The sequence below is a fragment of the Lepus europaeus genome, chromosome 7 (genome assembly GCF_033115175.1).
Source record: "Lepus europaeus isolate LE1 chromosome 7, mLepTim1.pri, whole genome shotgun sequence".
Taxonomy (NCBI): domain Eukaryota; kingdom Metazoa; phylum Chordata; class Mammalia; order Lagomorpha; family Leporidae; genus Lepus; species Lepus europaeus.
Window position 1 is genome coordinate 50152839 of NC_084833.1, and position 21599 is coordinate 50174437.

General features: G+C 43.9%; 1 protein-coding gene across 2 annotated transcripts; it reads right to left on the reverse strand.

Moving 5' to 3' along the window:
- Positions 1–16145: 16145 nt before the first annotated feature.
- LOC133764424 (calcitonin gene-related peptide 2-like) lies at positions 16146–18547 on the reverse strand. 2 transcript variants are annotated; one of them, XM_062198104.1, is made up of 3 exons: positions 18462–18547; positions 18030–18188; positions 16146–16305 (listed from the first exon to the last, which is right to left on the reverse strand). In XM_062198104.1, the coding sequence occupies exons 1-3, from the start codon at positions 18545–18547 to the stop codon at positions 16146–16148; spliced, it is 405 nt and encodes a 134-aa protein (XP_062054088.1). The 2 variants fall into 2 exon arrangements, with proteins under 2 accessions (XP_062054088.1, XP_062054089.1); XM_062198105.1 differs by lacking the exon at positions 16146–16305 and adding an exon at positions 17264–17393.
- Positions 18548–21599: the final 3052 nt, after the last annotated feature.

Below are 21599 nucleotides of genomic sequence, written 5' to 3' on the forward strand. Positions count from 1 at the left end.
TTCCGCACAACTACATAATCACTGGCTTAAACATAAATAAACATTTATCTGTTTTCCCAATAACAAACTTTCATAGGTCCTTGAAAATATTCAAGCCCTCATCGCATAGTTCTGGGAGCTGAGTGATAAGAAGTCCAACCTTGCCTTGAACTGAGGTTGGCATCCTTCCTAAGGGATACCACTCAAGTTTGGAGTGGTAAGGAGGCAGGAAGAATGGGGTTCAGCAGCGTGACCACAGCCTGGCCTGGGGAGGCCCGCACAGACGGGACAGTGCCCCAGGCACAGCCTCAGTAGGACATGGGAAAGCATGGAACATGCCCATGTTTCCTTCTGCATCCATAGTGCAAATAACCTTCTGGCCGAGAGCACCTGGACAGTGGCCTCTCCCTTATCCCTCCAGCTCATACAGAACAGGGTTCAGCCTGATGGGGAACAACAGGTAAGTAAATGCCAAAGGCACAGGAAATCAGACTTCAGGGTCCCAGGCAGGTGTTTGGCTGCCAGGAGCTCATTCTCAGGGCTCAAAGGCCTACAATACTGCTCTTCCAGCCCAGAACGCTTGCCATGGGCCAGCTTCAGGAGAACCCCACTCCTGGGTCCCCACACCTTCAGCTCCAAGTCTGCCTCCACACACCCATCCCCACTGAGCTTCCTCCTGGACAGCTCCCCAACCTTCTCCCCAAGCCAGGACCGAAACGAGAGAGAGAAAGAGAGAGAGAGAGACCAGTTCACAGTCCCTTTTGGTGACCAGGATCTCTTCTTGTAAGTTCTAGTTGCTGATCTTAGAGACAGGCTTATTCCAGAAATTTTTCCAAATATGCTGATTAATTCTCATACTTTATTTGTGTATTTTTGGAGATGCTATGTATATAATTATAAACAATGCTTTGCCTCATTTTAAGCCTTCATTTTGCTTGTTTTAGTGGATTATCTAGGGCCACTTGTACATTGCTGAATAGAATCGGCAATACTGAGCTCCTTTACCCTGCACTTGATTCTAAAGGGACTATTGCTAGTGTTTCTTCACTAAGATTGATATTTGTCGCACGTCTTTGGAAGGTACCAATAACCAGTTTAAAAATGTTTCTTTCTATTCTCTGATTTCGCTGAGGTTTTCTCAGGCCATCTCAGCTACCAAAATAATCATATCGTTTTCTTTAGTTTGCTAATATTTCTACATTTATGGATTTTCAAATGTCAAATCATTTCTATGTTTTGAGAGTAAGAAAACTGTAGTTATGATGCATTGTTTTATGTACACTAGTATATTTTGTTATTGTTTTGTATAGGATATTTGCACTGTTCATGGGTGAGACCAAGTTATAATTTTTTTTCTGATAACCTAATTGTCTGGTCTTGTTATTGATATTGTGCTGGCCTAGAATGAGTTTGTACAGAATTTCTTCTTTTTCTGTTTTTGGAAAAATTTTGTATGGGAGTAGAATTTGTTTCTTGAACATTCGGTACAATTCATCTGCGAATCCAGTAGGCCTAGTACTATCATTGTGAAGAGATGTTTCAAAACCAATTCAATGTATTATGCTGGGATAATTACTCGGGTTTCTATTGCTTCCTGAGCACACTTTAATAGGTTTAAAGTCTTCTAGGGATTTGTCCATTTCATCTGAATTGTGAACAATGTGGGCATAGAGTCACAGCATTTTGTTACTATCATTTAATCTCCTGTAATTGCAGGTATGCTTTAGTTTTTATCTTGATTTTATTTGTGTCTTCTCTATATTTTTATTGCTCAGTGTCAGTGGAGGTTTATGTTTCATCAGACTTCAAGAAACAACCTTTGGCTTTGTTGCTGCCGTCCATCATTTCCTCATCAGCTATTGCATACATTTTTGTTCTTCTCTTTATTATCTCCTTTGCATTTTTTCAGTTTTTCCAATTTCTTAAACACCTAGTTAGTTCACCTTTAGCCATTTTTCTTTTTCTAATTTAATGACATACAGCTACAAATTGTCTCAAGTTACCAGCTTCACTCATTCCCAAATCATGCCGTGAGATATTTACATTATCATTCAATTCTAGATCATTTAAATCTTCCATTATGATCCCTTCTTTTAATTTTGACTTGTCCAGACATGTCTGATATAATTTCCAAGTACCTAAACAACTTAACTATTACTATCTCATTGGTATTGTGGCCAGTAACTGTGCTGGCCGATGTTAAGTGCACTACAACGTGACTCCCACACTAATTATAAAACCTGCAGACAGAATACAACAAGGATCTACTTGAAAGGCAAATAATAGCAGGTGAATTCAGAAAGGAAAAAGAATTACAAAAATGTCAGTAAGTTTCCTGATTTGTTTTTCTCTTTTCTCTTCTAAACTTAACTCAAGGTTGGTCTGAGTCACTGAATTGTGCAGAGGGCACAGGCAACAAAAACCTTGTGAGAATCCCCCCACTCTGGCCAAAGGAACAATAGAATCCACTTCAAACTGAAATCTGCTTTGTTATTTCTCTCTTTTTCTTTTTGGTCCCATTTCAAGTCCACCCCATGTTGGAGCTGTCCAGACACAGTAACGACAGCAGTGCGTGAGCTGAAGAACTGTAAATCTGATAAAAGCTACTTTAAAAGTGGTCTCTGTGCCAAAAAATATGTGAGCAATCTCAGATCAATTTTAGTGTCTTTCTCTCTCTCACTCTCTTTTTTAGCTCAAGATACTTCAGTTGCACAAGACCATGCAATATCATAGTAATTGAGACATAACTAAAATTCTAAGAGAAACCTGTTTTTATAGCCAGTGGAAACAGAAAAGAAGGCCTCTAGAGATACAGGGAAGGTCTAAGACAGGAAAAACTGGAAAAGCGGATCCTATAAATCTGTACATGAACCAACCCAGGTTCGGTGCTCACCACAAGCTGGTTATATGCAGATGGATCCAATGACACAGCAAAGGCTTTGAAACGTGAACAGATACTGGAACCACTACCAAATAACATTGCTGAGTAACACCAGTGGTCTAAGTGTGATCAAATTTTTTTCTGCCCAAAAGATCAGCATCCTCTGTAGAAGTCTAACAAAGTAAAAAATAATCGTACAATATAATATTCAAACTTTCCAGCACACAATCCCAAAGTAATTTCATGCCAAAACCTAATAATCTGAACCAAATCTCAAGAAAAAAGACAATTAATAGATGCTGAACTCAAAATAATATAGGTGTTATATATCAGAAATATATCAATTACGTGTATATAATACATATAAAACAATCATAAACATGTTCACCTAAGCAACAGGGCCCCAAATACATGAAGGAAAAAACCTGACAATTTTTGAGTAAAATGTAGACAACTCAACAATAGTTGGAGGTGTCAATACCCAATTCTCAAGAATAGATATAAAAATTAGATGAAATATGAACAAGAAAATGGAAGGCTTGAACAACAAGTCAAATAAAACAAATATCTATAGAACATTCTACATAGCAAAGCAGAATGGGTTTATTATACTCTTCTCAAGGGAAAATTGTATATTCTCTAGAAGAGACCACTGATTAGATGAAAAATAAGTGTAAATAAACGTAGGAGGACTAAAATAATATAAAATATGTTTTCTGATTACATGGAATGAAGTTGAAATCAACAGCAGAAAGAAATTTTGGAAATTGACAAATATGTGGAAATTAAATAATACATTCTTACATAACAATGAGTCAAAGATGAAATCCCCAGGGATATTACAAAAACACTTTTAGATCAATTAAAATAAATGCATAACAAACAAATAAACTATACCGAAACACATAATGTGGTAAAAGCTGTGATTAGAAGGAAATTTGTAGATGAAAAACATTTACCTTCAAAAAAAAAAAAAAAACCAAATGTTCCATTAAGAAACTAGGAAAAGAAGAGATGAGCCCCCCACCCCGAAAAAAGGTCAAACTGAAAGGACTAATGAGCATTTGATGAAAATAGAGACTAGGAAAAAAGACAAATCAATAAAGCCAAATTTTAGTTCTTTGAGAAGAACAACAAAATTGATAACAGAGAGAGAGGGAACGAGAGAGAGAGAAAGAGGCTCAATATTTCTAAAATCAGCAATTATGCAGGAGACATTACAGAAATTTAATAAGTGGCATATGGGACTACTATGAACAATTCTATGTCAAAAAATTAGATGATATAGACATATTTCTAGAAAAATGCAAACTGCTCAAACTGACTCAAGAAGAAAGAAAAAGTCCAGAGTAAAAATATGAAAAGTTCACAGACCTGTAACAAGTAAGGACTCTGAATTAGCAATCAAAACATCCCACAGAGATTAGCCCAGGTCAAGGTGACACCATTGGTGAATTGTACCAAATGTTTAAAGAAGAATTAAGACCAATTCTTCACAAAGTCTACCGCACCCCCAAAAGAATAAAGGGAAAAGACTCCCTTCCCACCTTATCCTATAGACAAACATTACCCTGTCTTACTCTGCTTGGGCTACTATAACAGAAACACCTTAAACTGGCTTAGTGCATGACAATAGTAACTCATGTCTTACAGGTTTGAGGTTGGATCCAAGCAGGAGGCATCAGCTGGTCCAGTTTCCGGGGAGGGCAGGCTTCCCGCGTGTCCTCGCATCAAAGACCAGACACGGACCAGGGGTGTCTACCATGGGCCTCTATTCTAAAAGCACTAATGTCCTTAATGAGGAACTCCACCCTCGTGACCTACTCACCTGGCATAGGCCCCATTGCCTCACACCGTCACCTTAGGAGCTAGGGCTTCAGCATATGAACTGGGGGACATGCAAACATTCATGTCATAGCATGCCCAGGTACAAACCAAAGGTATCACACACAAAACAAAGGTATCACACACAAAACAAAACAAAAATAATCATAGACAAATGTCCCTTATAAATATGAACATAAAATCTTGAACAAAATACAGATAAGCTGAAAATGACAATATATAGACAAGATTATGCGTTATGACCAATTGGGATTCATCACAAGATTGTAAGACTGTTTTAACATAAGAAAATCAGCCTAACATCAAAATAATCTCGCGTGGGAGACACTAAGAAGCTCCTGGCTCCTGACTTTGGATCGGTGCAGCTCTGGCCGCTGTGGCCAAATGGGGAATGACCCAGCAGATGGAAGACCTCTCTCTCTGCCTTTGCCTCTCTGTAACTCTGCCTTTCAAATCAATAAATAAAACTTTAAATAAGTAAATAAAGAAATAAATAAAGCAGAGGCAGGACTGTATCTGAGGAAGTGCAATATGGGATGCAGCCACCCCAAGTCATGGTTTACCTTACTGCCCCACAATGCCCATTTATGATACTATAAACTAATAAAATATCTTAGAATAAATTTAACATAGAGAAAAATTTCCACACTGAAAAATACAAACATCATTGAAAGAAATTACTAACTAACTAAAAGACATCTGTATTCATGAATTGGGAGGTGTAGTACTGTTGGGATGGCAGTACTCCTAAATCTACAGATTCACCCAATACCTATCAAAGTTCTAACTGCCTCTTTTGTGGAACTAGACAAGCAGATTCTAAAAATTAACAAAGAAAATCAAGGGACCCAGAAAAGTTTTAAAAAATGATAAAAGATACAATTGGAGGACTCACAATTCCCAATTTCAAAACTTCCTACATTGTTACAGTAACTTTTTTTTTTTTTTTTTGGACAGGCAGAGTTAGACAGTGAGAGAGAGACAGAGAGAAAGGTCTTCCTTCCATTGGTTCACCCCCCAAATTGGCTGCTACCACCGGCGCGCTGCACTGATCCGAAGCCAGGAGCCAGGTGCTTCCTCCTGGTCTCCCATGCGGGTGCAGGGCCCAAGCACTTGGGCCATCCTCCACTGCCTTCCCAGGCCTCAGCAGTAACATTTTAAATGTGTATCGCTGATCTTGTACAACAAAAATAAAGCCGGAGGCATCACAATACCAGATTTCAGGACATATTTCAGGGCAGTTGTAATCAAAACAGCATGGTGCTGGTACAGAAACAGATCGATAGACCAATGGAACAGAATAGAAACACCAGAAATCAACCCAAACATCTACAGCCAACTTATATTTGATCAAGGAGCTAAAACCAATTCCTGGAGCAAGGACAGTCTATTCAATAAATGGTGCTGGGAAAACTGGATTTCCACGTGCAGAAGCATGAAGCAAGATCCCTACCTTTCACCTTACACAAAAATCCACTCAACATGGATTAAAGACCTAAATCTATGACCCGACACCATCAAATTATTAGAGAACATTGGAGAAACCCTGCAAGATATTGGCACCGGCAAAGACTTCTTGGAAAAGACCCTGGAGGCACAGGCAGTCAAAGCCAAAATTAACATTTGGGATTGCACCAAATTGAGAAGTTTCTGTACTGCAAAAGAAACAGTCAGGAAAGTGAAGAGGCAACCGACAGAATGGGAAAATATATTTGCAAACTATGCTACAGATAAAGGATTAATAACCAGAATCTACAAAGAGATCAAGAAACACCACAACATCAAAACAAACAACCCACTTCAGAGATGGGCCAAGGACCTCAATAGACATTTTTCAAAAGAGGAAATCCAAATGGCCAACAGGCACATGAAAAAATGTTCAAGATCACTAGCAATCAGGGAAATGCAAATCAAAACCACAATGAGGTTTCACCTCACCCCAGTTAGAATGGCTCACATACAGAAATCTACCAACAACAGATGCTGGCGAGGATGTGGGGAAAAAGGGACACTAACCCACTGTTGGTGGGAATGCAAACTGGTAAAGCCACTATGGAAGTCTGTCTGGAGATTCCTCAGAAACCTGAACATAACCCTACCATACAACCCAGCCACTCCTTGGAATTTACCCAAAGGAAATTAAATTGGCAAACAAAAAAGCGGTCTGCACCTTAATGTTTATTGTAGCTCAGTTCACAATAGCTAAGACCTGGAATCAACCTAAATGCCTATCCACAATAGACTGGATAAATAAATTATGGGATATGTACTCTATAGAATACTATACAGCAGTCAAAAACAATGAAATCCGGTCATTTGCAACAAAATGGAGGAATCGGGAAAACATCATGCTGAGTGAAATAAGCCAGTCCCAAAGGGACAAATATCATATGTTCTCCCTGATCAGTGACAACTAACTGAGCACCAAAAAGAAAACCTGCTGAAGTGAAATGGACACTATGAGAAACAGTGACTTGATCAGCCCTTGTCCTGACTGTTGATATACAACTTAATACTTTATCCCTTTTAGTATTTTTTTGTTCTGCTTAATACTATTGGTTGAACACTGTAACTAATACACAATTATTCTTTTTTTAATCTTTTTTTAACTTTTATTTAATGAATATAAATTTCTAAAGTATAGCTTATGGATTACAATGGCTTCCCCCTCCCCCATAACTTCCCTCCCACCCGCAACCCTCCCCTCTCCCGCTCCCTCTCCCCTTACATTCACATCAAGATTCATTTTCAATTCTCTTTATATACAGAAGATCAGTTTAGTATATATTAAGTAAAGATTTCAACAGTTTGCACCCACATAGAAACACAAAGTGAAAAATACTGTTGGAGTACTAGTTATAGCATTAAATCACAATGTACAGCACATTAAGGACAGAGATCCTACATGAGGAGTAAGTGAACAGTGACTCCTATTGTTAACTTAACAAATTGACACTCTTGTTTATGGCATTAGTAATCACCCTAGGCTCTTGTCATGAGTTGCCAAGGCTATGGAAGCCTTTTGAGTTCGCTGACTCTGATCATATTTAGACAAGGTCCTAGTCAAAGTGGAAGTTCTCTCCTCCCTTCAGAGAAAGGTATCTCCTTCTTTGATGACCTGTTCTTTCCACTGGGATCTCACTCGCAGAGATCTTTCATTTAGGTTTTTTTTTTTTTTTTTTTTTTTTGCCACAGTGTCTTGGCTTTCCATGCCTGAGAAATTCTCATGGGCTTTTCAGCTGGATCCGAATGCCTTAAGGGTTGATTCTGAGGCCAGAGTGCTGTTTAGGACATCCGAAATTCTATGAGTCTGCTGAATACACAATTATTCTTAAATGTTGAAACTTAACTGAAAAGTGATCCTTGTTAAATATAAGAGTGGGAATAAGAGAGGGAAGAGATGTACAATTTGGGACATGCTCAATCAGACTTGCCCCAAATGGTAGAGTTAGAAACGTGCCAGGGGATTCCAATTCAATCCCATCAAGGTGGAATGTACCAATGCCATCTCACTAGTCCAAGTGATCAATTTCTGTTCACAATTGATCATAATGATAGGACTAAAAGTCAAAGGGGGCCAGCACCGTGGCTTAAGAGGCTAATCTTCCACCTTGCGGCGCCGGCACACCGGGTTCTAGTCCCGGTTGGGGCGCCGGATTCTATCCCGGTTGCCCCTCTTCCAGGCCAGCTCTCTGCTATGGCCCGGGAAGGCAGTGGAGGATGGCCCAAGTCCTTGGGCCCTGCACCTGCATGGGAGACCAGGAAAAGCACCTGGCTCCTGGCTTCAGACCAGTGCAATGAGCCGGCCGCAGCGGCCATTGGAGGGTGAACCAACAGCAAAAAGGAAGACCTGTCTCTCTGTCTCTCTCTCTCTCACTATCTACTCTGCCTGTCCAAAAAAAAAAAAAAAAAGAGTCAAAGGGATCACATAAACAAGACTAGTGTCTGCAAATACTAACTGATAGAATAAAAAATGGAGAGAATTATCCAACATGGGAAGCGGGATACACAGCAGACTCATAGAATGGCAGATGTCCTAAACAGCACTCTGGCCTCAGAATCAACCCTTAAGGCATTCGGATCCAGCTGAAAAGCCCATGAGAATTTCTCAGGCATGGAAAGCCAAGACACTGTGGCAAAAAAAAATGACCTAAATGAAAGATCTCTGCGAGTGAGATCCCAGTGGAAAGAACAAGTCATCAAAGAAGGAGATACCTTTCTCTGAAGGGAGGAGAGAACTTCCACTCTGACTAGGACCTTGTCTAAATATGATCAGAGTCAGCGAACTCAAAAGGCTTCCATAGCCTTGGCAACTCATGACAAGAGCCTAGGGTGATTACTGATGCCATAAACAAGAGTGTCAATTTGTTAAGTTAACAATAGGAGTCACTGTTCACTTACTCCTCATGTAGGATCTCTGTCCTTAATGTGCTGTACATTGTGATTTAATGCTATAACTAGTACTCCAACAGTATTTTTCACTTTGTGTTTCTATGTGGGTGCAAACTGTTGAAATCTTTACTTAATATATACTAAACTGATCTTCTGTATATAAAGAGAATTGAAAATGAATCTTGATGTGAATGTAAGGGGAGAGGGAGCGGGAGAGGGGAGGGTTGCGGGTGGGAGGGAAGTTATGGGGGGGGGGGGAAGCCATTGTAATCCATAAGCTGTACTTTAGAAATTTATATTCATTAAATAAAAGGTTAAAAAAAGTGAAAAAAAAGAAAAAATGTGTATTGAGGTAAGGAATAGACATAAATATCATCATAATAAAATTGAGAGTGTAGAAATAAATTTAAATATTTATGCCCTATTTATTTCAAAAAAGTTTGCATGACAATTCAGTACAGAAAATAAGCAACTTTTTAATAAATTATACTGGGAGCAATGGGTAGCCACATACAAAAATCTACCTGCACCCTCCTAACTCATACCATAGAAAGAAATCAACTAAAAGTAGATCAGACACCTAAATATAAGAATTAAAGCTATAAAACTCTGAGATTTCATGACTTTGGATGAGCCACTGGATTCATATGTGTGGCATCTAAAGTACAAGGACCTTCCCCTCTCAAAATAAATTACAAACAGAATTGTGGTCTATAATAAACAACTTATAATAAATGAATGGATAAATGATTAACAAGGATTTGAATAAACATTTGTTTTTAAACTTACAAATGGGCAGTAAGCACATAAAATTAATGCCCAGCATCATTTGACATTAAGGAAGTATAAATTAAAAGCTCAAAAAATTATCATTTAACACCCACTCCTCCAAGGATAGTTGTAATCAAAGAGAGATGACAGCATGTGCTAGTGATTGTAGAGGAAACTGGAGCACTCACACATTCTGGTAGGAAGGTAAAATGGTACACTTTGAAACATAGTCTGGGAGTTCCTTAGAATATTTAACAAAGAATTATCGTACTACTCTGCAATTCCACTACTGGATATATACCCAATAGCATTGAAAATGCATGTCCACACAAAAACTTGCAGAAGAATATTCATAAAATTGCTGTTGAAAAAAGCCAAAAAATAGGAAAATTTCTCTCTCACTTAATGAATGAATAAGCAAATGAATGAATAAGCAAAAATGTGATATATCCATAAATATCCAAAAGAATAAAAAAAAAGAGTGTTAATATAGTGCATGAATGAGCTTTAGAAGTGCTATGCTAAATGAAAGAAGCCAGATGCAAAAGGCCTCATGACTCCATTTGTATGAAATGCCCAGAATAGGCAAATTCAAACAGAAAGTAGATTAGAGTGGCCAGCAGTTATAGGAGGCAGGAATGGGGAATGAAAGCTAATGAGTATGAAGTGTCTTTGGGCGGTCAGATATCTCTGACAGTCGCACAACCATGAAAACATGCTAAAAATTTATTCCTTGTATACTTTAAAAGAGTGGATTTAGGGCAAGTGAGTGGCCTAGCAGTTAGGATGCCACTTGGGATGCCCACATACTGTATCAGAGTTCCTGAGTTCAAGTTGCAGCTCTACTCTCAATTCGAGCCTCCTGCTAGTGCATAGATGGGAAATAGCAGTGATGTCTGAAGTACTTGGGTCCACACCACCCACATGGAAGACCTGAATTTAGTTTCTGGCTCCTGGTTTGTTGCAGGCATTTGGGGGAGTGAATCAGCGGAAGGGCGCTGGAGTGAAGCAGCAGACAGGAACTCTCTCTCTCTTCCTCTCCTTACCTCCCTCCCTTTTAAATAAAAAAAAATTCAATCTTTTAAAAGTAATAGAGTCAATTCACTGAGAAGAAATAACAGTCCTAAATGTAAATGCACATAACAACAAAACCCCAAAATGCGGGAAGCAAAAAACTAAAACTAGAAATAGAAATGGACAAATTTGCAGTCAAAGTTGGAAATGATAGCAGTCGTGTCTCAGTAACTGATAGAATAAACAGCTTACCAGAAGTTTTCTAGCTATTGACAAGTTGGTTCTAAAATGTCTAAAGAAAGTTGAAAATGCTGCCGGCACTCTGGCTCACTAGGCTAATCCTCCACCTGCGGTGCCGGCACCCCGGGTTCTAGTCCCGGTTGCCCCTCTTCCAGGCCAGCTCTCTGCTATGGCCTGGGAAAGCAGTGGAGGATGGCCCAAGTGCTTGGGCCCTGCACCCGCATGGGAGACCAGGAGGAAGCACCTGACTCCTGGCTTCAGATTGGCACAGCATGCCAGCCACAACACACCGGCTGTAGGGGCTATTTGGGGGGTAAACCAATGGAAAAAGGAAGACCTTTCTTTCTCTCTCTCTCTCTCTCTCACTGTCCACTTCCCTGTCAAAAAAAAAAAAAAAAAAAAAAAAAAAAGAAAAGAAAAGAAAGTTGAAAATGCAACATAGCCAAAACTGGGGCAGGCATTTGGCACAGTGGTTAAGATACTACTTGGTGTGCCTGTTTCCCATCCGGGAGTGCTGAATGTGAGGACTCACTCTGCTCTCTGCCCTGGTTCCAGCTCCCTGCTAATGTGCACCCTGGCAAACAGCAAGGGATGGTTCAAGTGCCTGGGTCCCTGCCACCCATGTGGCAGACTCAGATTGAGTTCCTGGCTCCACACTGGCCTGTTCCTGGCCTGTTCCTTGCTGTTGAGGGCATTTGGGAAATGAGCCAGCAGGTGGAAGATGTCTCTCTCTTTTTTTTTCTCTGTGTCTCTCTGCCTTTCAGAAAATATAAAAATTTTAAGATAAAATCACCAAAATCATTTTGAAAAAGAATCAACATTATTAGGAGGACCTAATCTCCAGGCTTACTTTAACACTACAGTGATAGAGACAGTGTGGCTTCGGCAAAAGGTAAGGCATTGCTCAAATCGACCGGTGACAAAGAAATAAGAGTCCAGAAATAATTCCACTCAAATATAATGAATTCATTTCTGACAAAATGTAAGATCAATTAAATAAGGGAATAATTGTCTTTCCACAGTGGTACTGGAACAACTGGACATATGCAAAGAAATTAATCTTGACCTTTACCTCTTACTTAATTCAAAAAAATAACTCAAAATGGATCATAGAAGTAATTAAATGTAAAAATAAAACATAAAACTATAAAATTTTTATGATAAAGTACAGAATAAAATTATTCTGACTTGGGACCTTGTTAGGCAGAGAGTTCTTAGATGTGAACCAAAACGCAATTCATAAAATAAAAATTGATAAACTGACTCCATAAAAGTTAAAAAATATTTCCTCTAAGAGAGATATAAAGAAAATGAAAAAAGTAATCCACAGATTGGAGGAAAGCATTGGCAAATTACTTGCCGCATAATAATTTTGCATCCACAACATATAAAGAACTCTCAGAATGCAACAATAATAAAGCAGGTAACACACTAAAATTTTAGAAAACTATTTGGATACTTTGACAAAAGTAATAGATGGCAAACAAGCACAGGAAAAGATTCTCAGCTCCATTAGTCATTAAGAAATTCAGATTAAAACCACATGAGAGGCGACTATATACCCACTTGTTGAAGTATTAAAACTCTCATACGTGGCTGGTTGGAACACAAAAGGGTACAGGCACTTTGGAAAACAATTTGGCATTTTCTGATCAAGTTAAACATATCCTTGCCAAATAACTCAGCAATTCTGCTCTAGGTATTTTCCCAAGAGAAATGAAAATGTATTGGATAAATTTCCAAGGGCTGGTATAACAAATTATCAGAAATGTGGTAACTTAAATATAGATTTGTTCTCTCAAATTTCTGGAGGCCAAAAGTCCGCAATTTCAGTGTCAGCAGGGCTGCACTCCTTCCACAAACTCTTCAGAGAGAATCCGTGTCCTGCTTGCTTCTTCTTGCTTTTGGCAGTTGCTGGCTTCTGTGGCTATCTTGGCTTGTCCCCCTCTGCCTCTGTCTTCTTGCCAGCTTCTCCTCTGTGACTCCTTCTCCATGTTTCTTCTATGAATTCATCGTTGGACCCACCTGGATAATCCAGGATGACCTCATTTTAAGATCCTTTTTTCCAAATAGGTTCCAGTGATTTGGAGATGGACATATCTTTTGGGGGATCCCCATTCAACCCACTGCACTTCTCTTCACACAGAAGTCTACCCATGAATTTTTATTGCACTTCTAGTCATACATAACAAAAACCACAGACAAAGGTCCTTCAATGGATAAACCACCTGTGATACATCCCTACAATGTAATACTGCTCAGAAGGAAAAAGAGGCAAACTCTTCACACACGCAACAATACGGGTAAATCCTAGATGTGCTGTACTGAGTAAAAGAGACCAAGACTCCATTCTGATTCCATTTATGTAACATTTTGGAGAAGGCAAAGCTATTGGACAGAGAAGAGAACAGTGGTTACCACAGGTGGAGAATAGAGGTAGCAATTGACTGCCAGGGGGAGGGGAGAGGGGCACTTTGGGGAGTCATGAAACTGTTTCCCGCCTTTATTTTGATGGTAATTACATGGCTCAATGTATTTGTCAAACCTATAGAACTATACACCAGCAAGAATGAAACTCTTCTATATATAAATTTAAAACCACCATGTTTAAAATAAGACACTGGGTCCAGGACTCTGCACACCACATTTTCCTTCATCAGGGGATCCCCTTTAGGCTCTGCCAGTTGGGGGCTCCAGAGACAAGAAGGAATGGGGAAGGAATTGTCTTCTAGTTTTGGTTCCTGAGTCTGTCTACATCATCCACGGAGTTGTTTACTCTGGCAGTAGAGTTTTCCCCACTCCTTGAGTAGCCTTGTTGCACTCCCTCCAGGATGCCAGCTCAGCTGTCTTCCCTTCTCACTGGTCTGGGAATTGCTCCACCTCTCTTGTTCTAGCCTTGTGGAGAGTAGCTGCTTCCTATAGTTTCTCTCCCTGCACTGTCTTTGTCCTCTTTTGCCTTTTTCAAAAAGGCAAACAACTAGTTAGTCAATGTTTTATATCAAATTATTTCTGCTAAAATTACTGATGCAGTTTCTGCTTTCCCTGCTAGAACTTGACTGATAGGAAGCCCAAGCCTTTTTGTGTCCCACAAAGTCTGACATGATCTGTCCTCCCCATTTCCTCTCTGACCTTGTGTCCAACTTCTATTCCCCATCATTCACTCTAGGTCTGATTGTCAGTTCATTGGAAATATGCATTAAGTCTCACCACAAGGATGCAGTCATCAGAAGTGTGTGAAACCTTATTGGACAAATAACCTAGTCTCTGCAGCAAATAAATTGTGAGAGGGAAAAAAGAGAGGGAACCTCTAGAATAGAAAAGTCCAAAAAATATCAACTAGCAGCAATGTAAAGACTATATATAATATATATGTGATAGTAAAGAACCAAGAAATTATTGCTAATTTATTTTAGCTACTAAAATGGATTAGTTATGTTTAAAGAACCCTAATTTAGAAATACTTGGCAAATATTTATGGATTGCTCAATAATAATACACTGGGGTAGGGAAGTACATGATATATGGATATAACAACATTGATCACTGGTCATTTTTGAAACCAACTAATGGGTACAAAGAATTCATTGTGTTATATAAAAGGTTGTAAAATTTTCTATATGTTTTCAATATCTAAGGGTCTACCACGTCAGGCAGCAAGACCAAATAATGGCCCATAGGTCTCTGGAAAACATCATGAGACACTGTTGAAAACTCTACAATGCAGTGATTTCCACCGTAAGACCCAGAAACCAAGACCTGGATTGTTATTGACTACCTGGGTGACCTTGGACTTCAGTTCTACATGCCTCCATTTCCTCAGAGGTGAGGTGGAAGAGTAAAATCTACTCCATGGTTTTGTCATGCAGATGAGATGAGTTCACAGGTTTAAAACACTGTCTTAGGACATCATCTGGCTTATGGTAAGTACTCAAAAGATGTTAATTATTATTCTCAGTATTATTACACAGAAAATGAAACGAATCACAAGGGTCTTGAAACAGATGTATCCAAAATATGTTTTTAATCTTGATGAAGTTCACAAATGGCACAATATTGACATTTCCTTAAATAAATTATATAGTCATGTTCTTAGACAACAAGGCACAGCATCACCATTACCGTGTGTTCCCAGAGGCCACAGAGGCAGTGATTTCATGTTCCCCCAACGACTGGCAGAGCTGCCAAGATCAGCAGGATGGCTCTCAAAGAACCAATTTGCTACCAGATAAGCCAGTGAGAAATGCCATCAGATTTACTGGACATAGAATCAAATACAAAAATGATGCACAACAAATATGGAATTAGCCTGTTTTGCATTCAGTTTCATTCCTTTCCAGTGACAAAGGTGCTTTTTTTTTTTTTTTCAATATCTGTTAAGATGCAAACGTGTGTCTTCCATGGGGCATTCTCACCAGGTTGTGGTCAAAAGAAATCAATAGAAGTGGTGAGTTCAGCATCATGGTGACCTGTGAGGAGAAAAAAAAAAAGAAGAGGAAAAGAAGGAGCAGAAGAGGAGGGGGAAGGGAAAGAAGTAGGAGAACAAGAAGTGAATAACCACAATTGTCACTGAAACACATCCTGACTTACAGAGGTGCCTCTTTATTAGCACTGATGCATTATGGATATGAGATATGAGCAGGTTTATAAAGCAAATGGAGATTAGAAATACTTCAAACTGTGAGCCTTCAAATCAGTGTTCGTTTGATGACAGCTTTCCAGTCTGAACCTGTGAACACTATTCAAGGGTTGAGCCCTTTCTGAACCTTGGCTCAGCAATGAGGGGTGACGCTGACTGAAGTGTGTGCGCCCCTCCTTTAAAGTGGTCTTGACACTCCAATTTCAAGCTCAGTTCTTGCAGGAACTCACTACCTCAGCAGGAAGACTGTCACTGGAAACAAGGGACTTGAAGAACCCAACAGAGTCACCGGGTTTCAAAACGTGAACCTTGATCTCCAAATCCCTTCCTTGCCCAATCCCTTAGCACAAGGGCGGTCTCACCTTCTTCCTGGAGTCATTCGGCTGCTCAGGCCTGGAGCTCCCTGCGACGCCGGCCGAAGGCTTCAGAGCCCACATTAGTGGGCACAAAGTTGCTCTTCACTATTCCCCCTGACCTGCTCAGCAAGCCTGCCAGCCGATGGGTCACGCAGGTGGCAGTGTTGCAGCCTCTCTTCTGGGCAGTGACACTGATTTGCAGGATGGGGAAAGAGGAGACCCGTCAATGGATGGCTGGGAGAGGTGTCTTCCCCCATGGGATCCTCATAAAGAGAATTGCAGCTCTGCAACATACTACTTAACAGTAAGTGTTTCTCCTAAATGCAATTATGCAATTAAGCTGTTAGGGGAAATGGCTGGCAGCCTTGGCAAGGAGCTATACCCAAAAATCATCACACACGCGCACATACACAGAGGGCAGCTCCAAACCAGGATGTTATGCTGAAACTCCAGAGAAAGAGCGAGCAGCAAGGCCCAGTCCACTTAATGACACACAAGGAGTATATGGAGATTATCTTGCAGCCACCAGCACCCACAAAACCATCTTCATGGGCAGATGAAATTCCCCTAAAGCCTTTCCTGGAAGGCACTGAGAGATCAGGGTTGGCAGCATCTTCTCTCAGAAGTGGTTACGTGCTTCTAAGCACATGGGTCCTGCTACTTGCATGGGGTCACAGAAATCACGCACCACCCCATAGATGCAGCTACCTCGAACTAAGGCTACTTCTAAGCACGGGCATGGACACCCTCAAGCCTTGGATGTGGCCCAGAGCAGGTCAGGTGCTTTCATTCGTCAAGTGGTGAAGCATGAGGCATGTGCTGATTTTAGCATATTCAGAAGCAGGAAACAGATGGGCCTGCTGTGAAATCCTCTGGCGTGTCAATAAGCTCCCTTCACTCTCTTATCTCTACCCCAATCTGTGAGTTCTGCTCTCTCCCCTTCCATCCCAAGGTTCCCAGTGTTCTTGGTCAAATGTAAAGCCACCTACACTAGCCTGAAAAGCAATCAGAATGGAATCCACAGGCAATCGTGTTTATAAATGGGAGCATGAAAGAAAATCAGGAAGGAGTGGGACAGGTTCAGATGGCGTCCTGAGACACTGAAAAGTGGAGGCAGTTGTCTTGCTGCAAGCTTTTGGCTATGTTGCTTTACTGGCTTTGCATTTCAATCCTGAAATCAATGCCAGCGAATGTACAAAAGTTGTCTGGGTTCTGTAAGGATGTGCCCAGCACATAAGCACTCAGATTACTACACCACTTAGATTTGGGGCTGTCTAAGTTTCAGGGAAAAGACAAACCAGGAAGAAATACTATGTATGCCATGGGCAGTCAACAGAAGGTTAGGCCAGGCAGGGGCACTGCAAGTGGGGGCACAGCCCTCCACCAAGAGAGCTCTGAGGTGCTGCAGACCAGGGTGGAGTAAAGGGTGAACTTGACCTGCATTCCACACTGCTCAGTTCCTCACGCAGAAGGGTTCCCAGAGCAGATTCATGGGCAACGCATGCCTCTGCACAGGCAGGGCTGGGGCCAAGCCAGGGGCTCTTCTGTGCTCTGGGCTCAGGGTACACAGAGGAGTGGGACTGGGGGAAGGGGTGCTCCTCCTGGCCCTATGGCCCCTTGCACATCTCTAAAGTGAGCACACATCTTATCACAAGTTCTAACTCACCCAATGCTGGGAGGTCTCCCCAGCACTGCAAGACCAATTTCCAGACTAAGCAGTTACACATACCCTCATTTTATTTCCTAATGCCTTTCAGAAATGAATCTTACCACAGTCCCTTCAGCTGCAACATGGAAACTGACAATCACTGGGACACAGGTCTTGATGAATAACAACAGCGGGGCAGGTGCGTTCTCTCCTCCATCTCTGGGATATGTCCTCCTGACTATGTCAGAGGCTGGTGGGGAGTCTTACCTGGAGCCCTCCGTCTCTAGCTCCTGCACCTGCTCTTGCTGCTCCAGCTCCAGCTTGCTGGCCTTCATCTGCACATAGTCCTGCACCAGTGCAGCCAGCAGGAGGCGCGCTTCCTCTTCATTAAGTGTGGCCAGGTCTGGGCTGCTCTCCAAGGCGGATCTGTGTAGGGCAAGCAAACCCAGCGCAGGTTCTGAGCCTCTGCGAGCCTCCTAGCCCCCGGGATAAGCAGCGAGGCTTCCCGATGCCTGCTTCTTCCCCTGAGGATGTGGCCGCTCTTCTCTCCGCCTCCCCCACCCCCCAGTGGACAGGGCATGAGGCCAGTTTCCACCTAAGGGCGCTGATTCACCAGCCACGCGTGACTTCAGAGGCATGGAACAGTCTGATCCCAGGGTCAGAGGGAGAGGAGTGCGCGGCCGCTTTGGGCTGGCTCACCTGAAGGGCGCCGCCTGGAGGCTGCCTGCCTGGCACAGGACCAAGATGCCTAGAGCCAGCAAGGGGGAGAATTTCCGGAAGCCCATGACGCCTTTCTGTAAAGGGAGAATGGCATTACCACTGCGCCAAGACCACTGACCCAGGTTCTACTAGGTTCCGCAACTGCCACATGACCCCGGGCCGGCCATGCACGACCCGCACCTCTGTTCAGTTCTTGGCAGAAAGGCTGTGGTGAGCATCCTAAGATGCAATACTGTGAGAGGCTTGGTGGAGCAGACACTCGTGTCCTGGCGGAGATGTGGGGGTGTGGCTTTTGGAGAGGCACACAAACCCACACCTTTCATCCAGGTCTACGCGGAAACCAAGCGCAGACCCACCCTCTTGTGGACTTGAGCCTGTCTTCTCTGTAGCCTCGCCATTTGGGGACCACCTTCTCTGCGGGACCTGAAGCCAACCGTGCCAGTGTAGGGTGGGAGGGGTGGATCGGAAAGTGAGCAAACCTCGCAGCCCGCAGATTTCGATTTGGAGATATTTTTAACGTGCCAGTTACAGGTGTCTCGGGACTTGCCTAGACCGCCAGCGCCCTGCGGGAGCGCAGGTTAGCAGCAGGTGGCAGGCGCACGGCCGCGGGGATTTGTCCACTCTTGCTGTCGGCTGACATCCCTGCCCCGCGTCCGACAGATGTCGCAGGAATGCCTGCGGACTAGGGCGCCTCAGAGGAAAGCTCAGGACTCCGCTGTCCAGGGAACCGAGCGTAATCCCTAAGGCTGCAGGTGCCGCGACACTTCTACATCAAACTGGAACACGATCCTGCAAAGGCACAAACTCGCCTACCTGGGCTCGCCGAGCTTCCAAGGCCCACACAGAGCCCCAGGGTTACTTCTGGGTTCAGCTCTCACAGGTGCGTGGAGAGCCCTAAGCGCACACCTACCTCGAGCCAGGACCAGGAGAGGGTAGGCAGGCCCAGAGATCCGAAAAGCGAACGAGCAAAGTGGATGAGTTAAGGAGACAGGCAGGTTATTAGAGTAATAGGGAACTTCCTCACCTGGCGATGAGAGGCAGCGCAAGCGACAGGTCCACCCGGGAAGAACAGGACGCCTGCAGTAGGGGCCTTCCCAGCGGAGCCCCACGCTCTTATTCCAGTGACCGCGGGAGGCGGGAGGACCCCACCAGCAGATGCGGCCAATCCAAAGTGGCCTGGATCAGCCAATCAGAGGCCCGACCGAGCTCCGATTGCGTCATAGCCGGCGCTACCCGCCCAGGTTTACTGAGAAGGGCGCTGTCGCCTGCCGCTGTCGTTTGCTTTGAGGTCATTGCTTGAGGAGCGGGAGGGCCTGGGAGAAGGCGGAGAGCATCACCGTTCAGAAAGTTGGGGACGAGTCAAGGGAGCGTTTGGCTTCATCTAAAGCGAGGGACCAGAATTTGTCTCACTTCCCTGGTGCCTGAACTCAGGCACGCCAATGGGACACCCGAGTCTGGCCACCTGGATCCCCAAGACTGAACAGGAGTCCTGGGTTCTAAAGCGGTCTCAGCTGAAATAGTAGCTGGTGGTGGGGAAGGGGTGGGGGCCTCTAAGATTGATGACTTTAAACTATCTGGGTGGCCCCGGGAGTATCCCTCCCTCCCCCTCCCTTACCCTCCTTCCCTGAGCGCGTGCACCTTAGTAGCTTTGCTACTAAGGACCCCAGGGAAGGTAGCTTTGCTTCCAGTCCAGTCTGGCAGCTTAGGCTGAGAGCCAAAGAGAAGAGAGGACTCGGGAGGGGAGTAAGCCGGCCCTACCTGCCCAAAGAGCTCAGCATTCCCCACCTGGCCCCCTACCTCTAAAATCCTGGGCTGCAGGTTCAGGGTTCCTCCCCCAACCCTAGGACCCTCCACAGCTGCCCTGCGCCTCTGGCAGAGTCCACCCGAGCTGTCAGGCCCGGGCCAGTGCCCAGGTCTTTATCGCTCCGCATCCCCATCCCGCTTCCCGGAAGAACTGAGCGCGCCAGGTACAGTGCCCAAAGGCAGATGGGGGGAAGGTGCTGCTGCCCAGGCGGCAGTCGGCGACTTTCACATGCGCTCCCCTCGCAACGACAGAAAACCAGGTGCGCGCATCACGCACTCACATGCCCGGACCTCCACCACACACTCCGCGTTTCCCGTGCTCACCCACACTCCCTCAGCCCAGGCGCTCGCTGGGATGCGTGCACCTCTCCAGCCGCTCTCAAAAGGGAGCGCGCGCACCAATCCAAACCAGTGCGCCCTGAGCTGCAAGCGCGCGTGTTTCTGCTTTTCTGGCATAGGCATGTTTTGTGTACCCTGTCCAGCAAACCTGAGCACCGGCACACGCACCTCCACGCACATGAACTCAGACTCTTCCTTTTTTCCTAAAGGAAAGCGGGTTTCTCCGAATCTGTGCTGCCGCCTCTTCTTGCTTCTGGGTCCGGGGAGACCCTAGCTCTAACCGAACGGGCCGGATTGGGCTGGAGGTGGGGACGGTAAGGAGGAAGAGAGGGAATGCCCCCCAACCCTCAGGCTTCAATCTCGCTCTGTACCACTAGCTAAAAAACGGCTGCCCGCGCCTCTGAGCTCAGAAGGCGCATCCAGGCAGCCTCGCTGGGGACTGCAGTGCGGGTGAAGCCAGAGGCTCGCTGGATCCCCCCGCTGGTGCTGTTTTCTGGAACTCAGTGGGTGTCTGTGTAGCCCCTCAAAAAAAAAAATCAGTTTTCTGTGGCAGGATCCTGCTAGTGGGAAGAAGGTGGGTTGACTGCCAGCAAAGAAACAATCGGAACCCCAGGTGACACCCCCTCCCCCAAAGAAGCGGAAGGGACCACCGACTCTGGTGACGCCCTCGGTCTGCCTCCCCAAGGCGCAGAACGCTCCCAGGCAGGCTGGCCCGGAAGTCGCACCCTCCCCTGAGAGGCAGCGCAGCACAGAGAAAGGGACTGGCGGCTGGGGCTTACTGGATGCAGGGCAATCCCACACCGGGAACCATGGCGCTCTCTCCAGCTGGCTCTTGTACAGAATACATAGGTTTCTCTGTGCCTACATTCTTGAGGACGCAAGGAGGGCCACCAAAGCGGCCTTCACTTGGAAGCTCCCCTGCCTAAGCTCGGCATACAAGCTCTCTGTCTTGTTCCCGGCCAGGGAGAGGGGCTC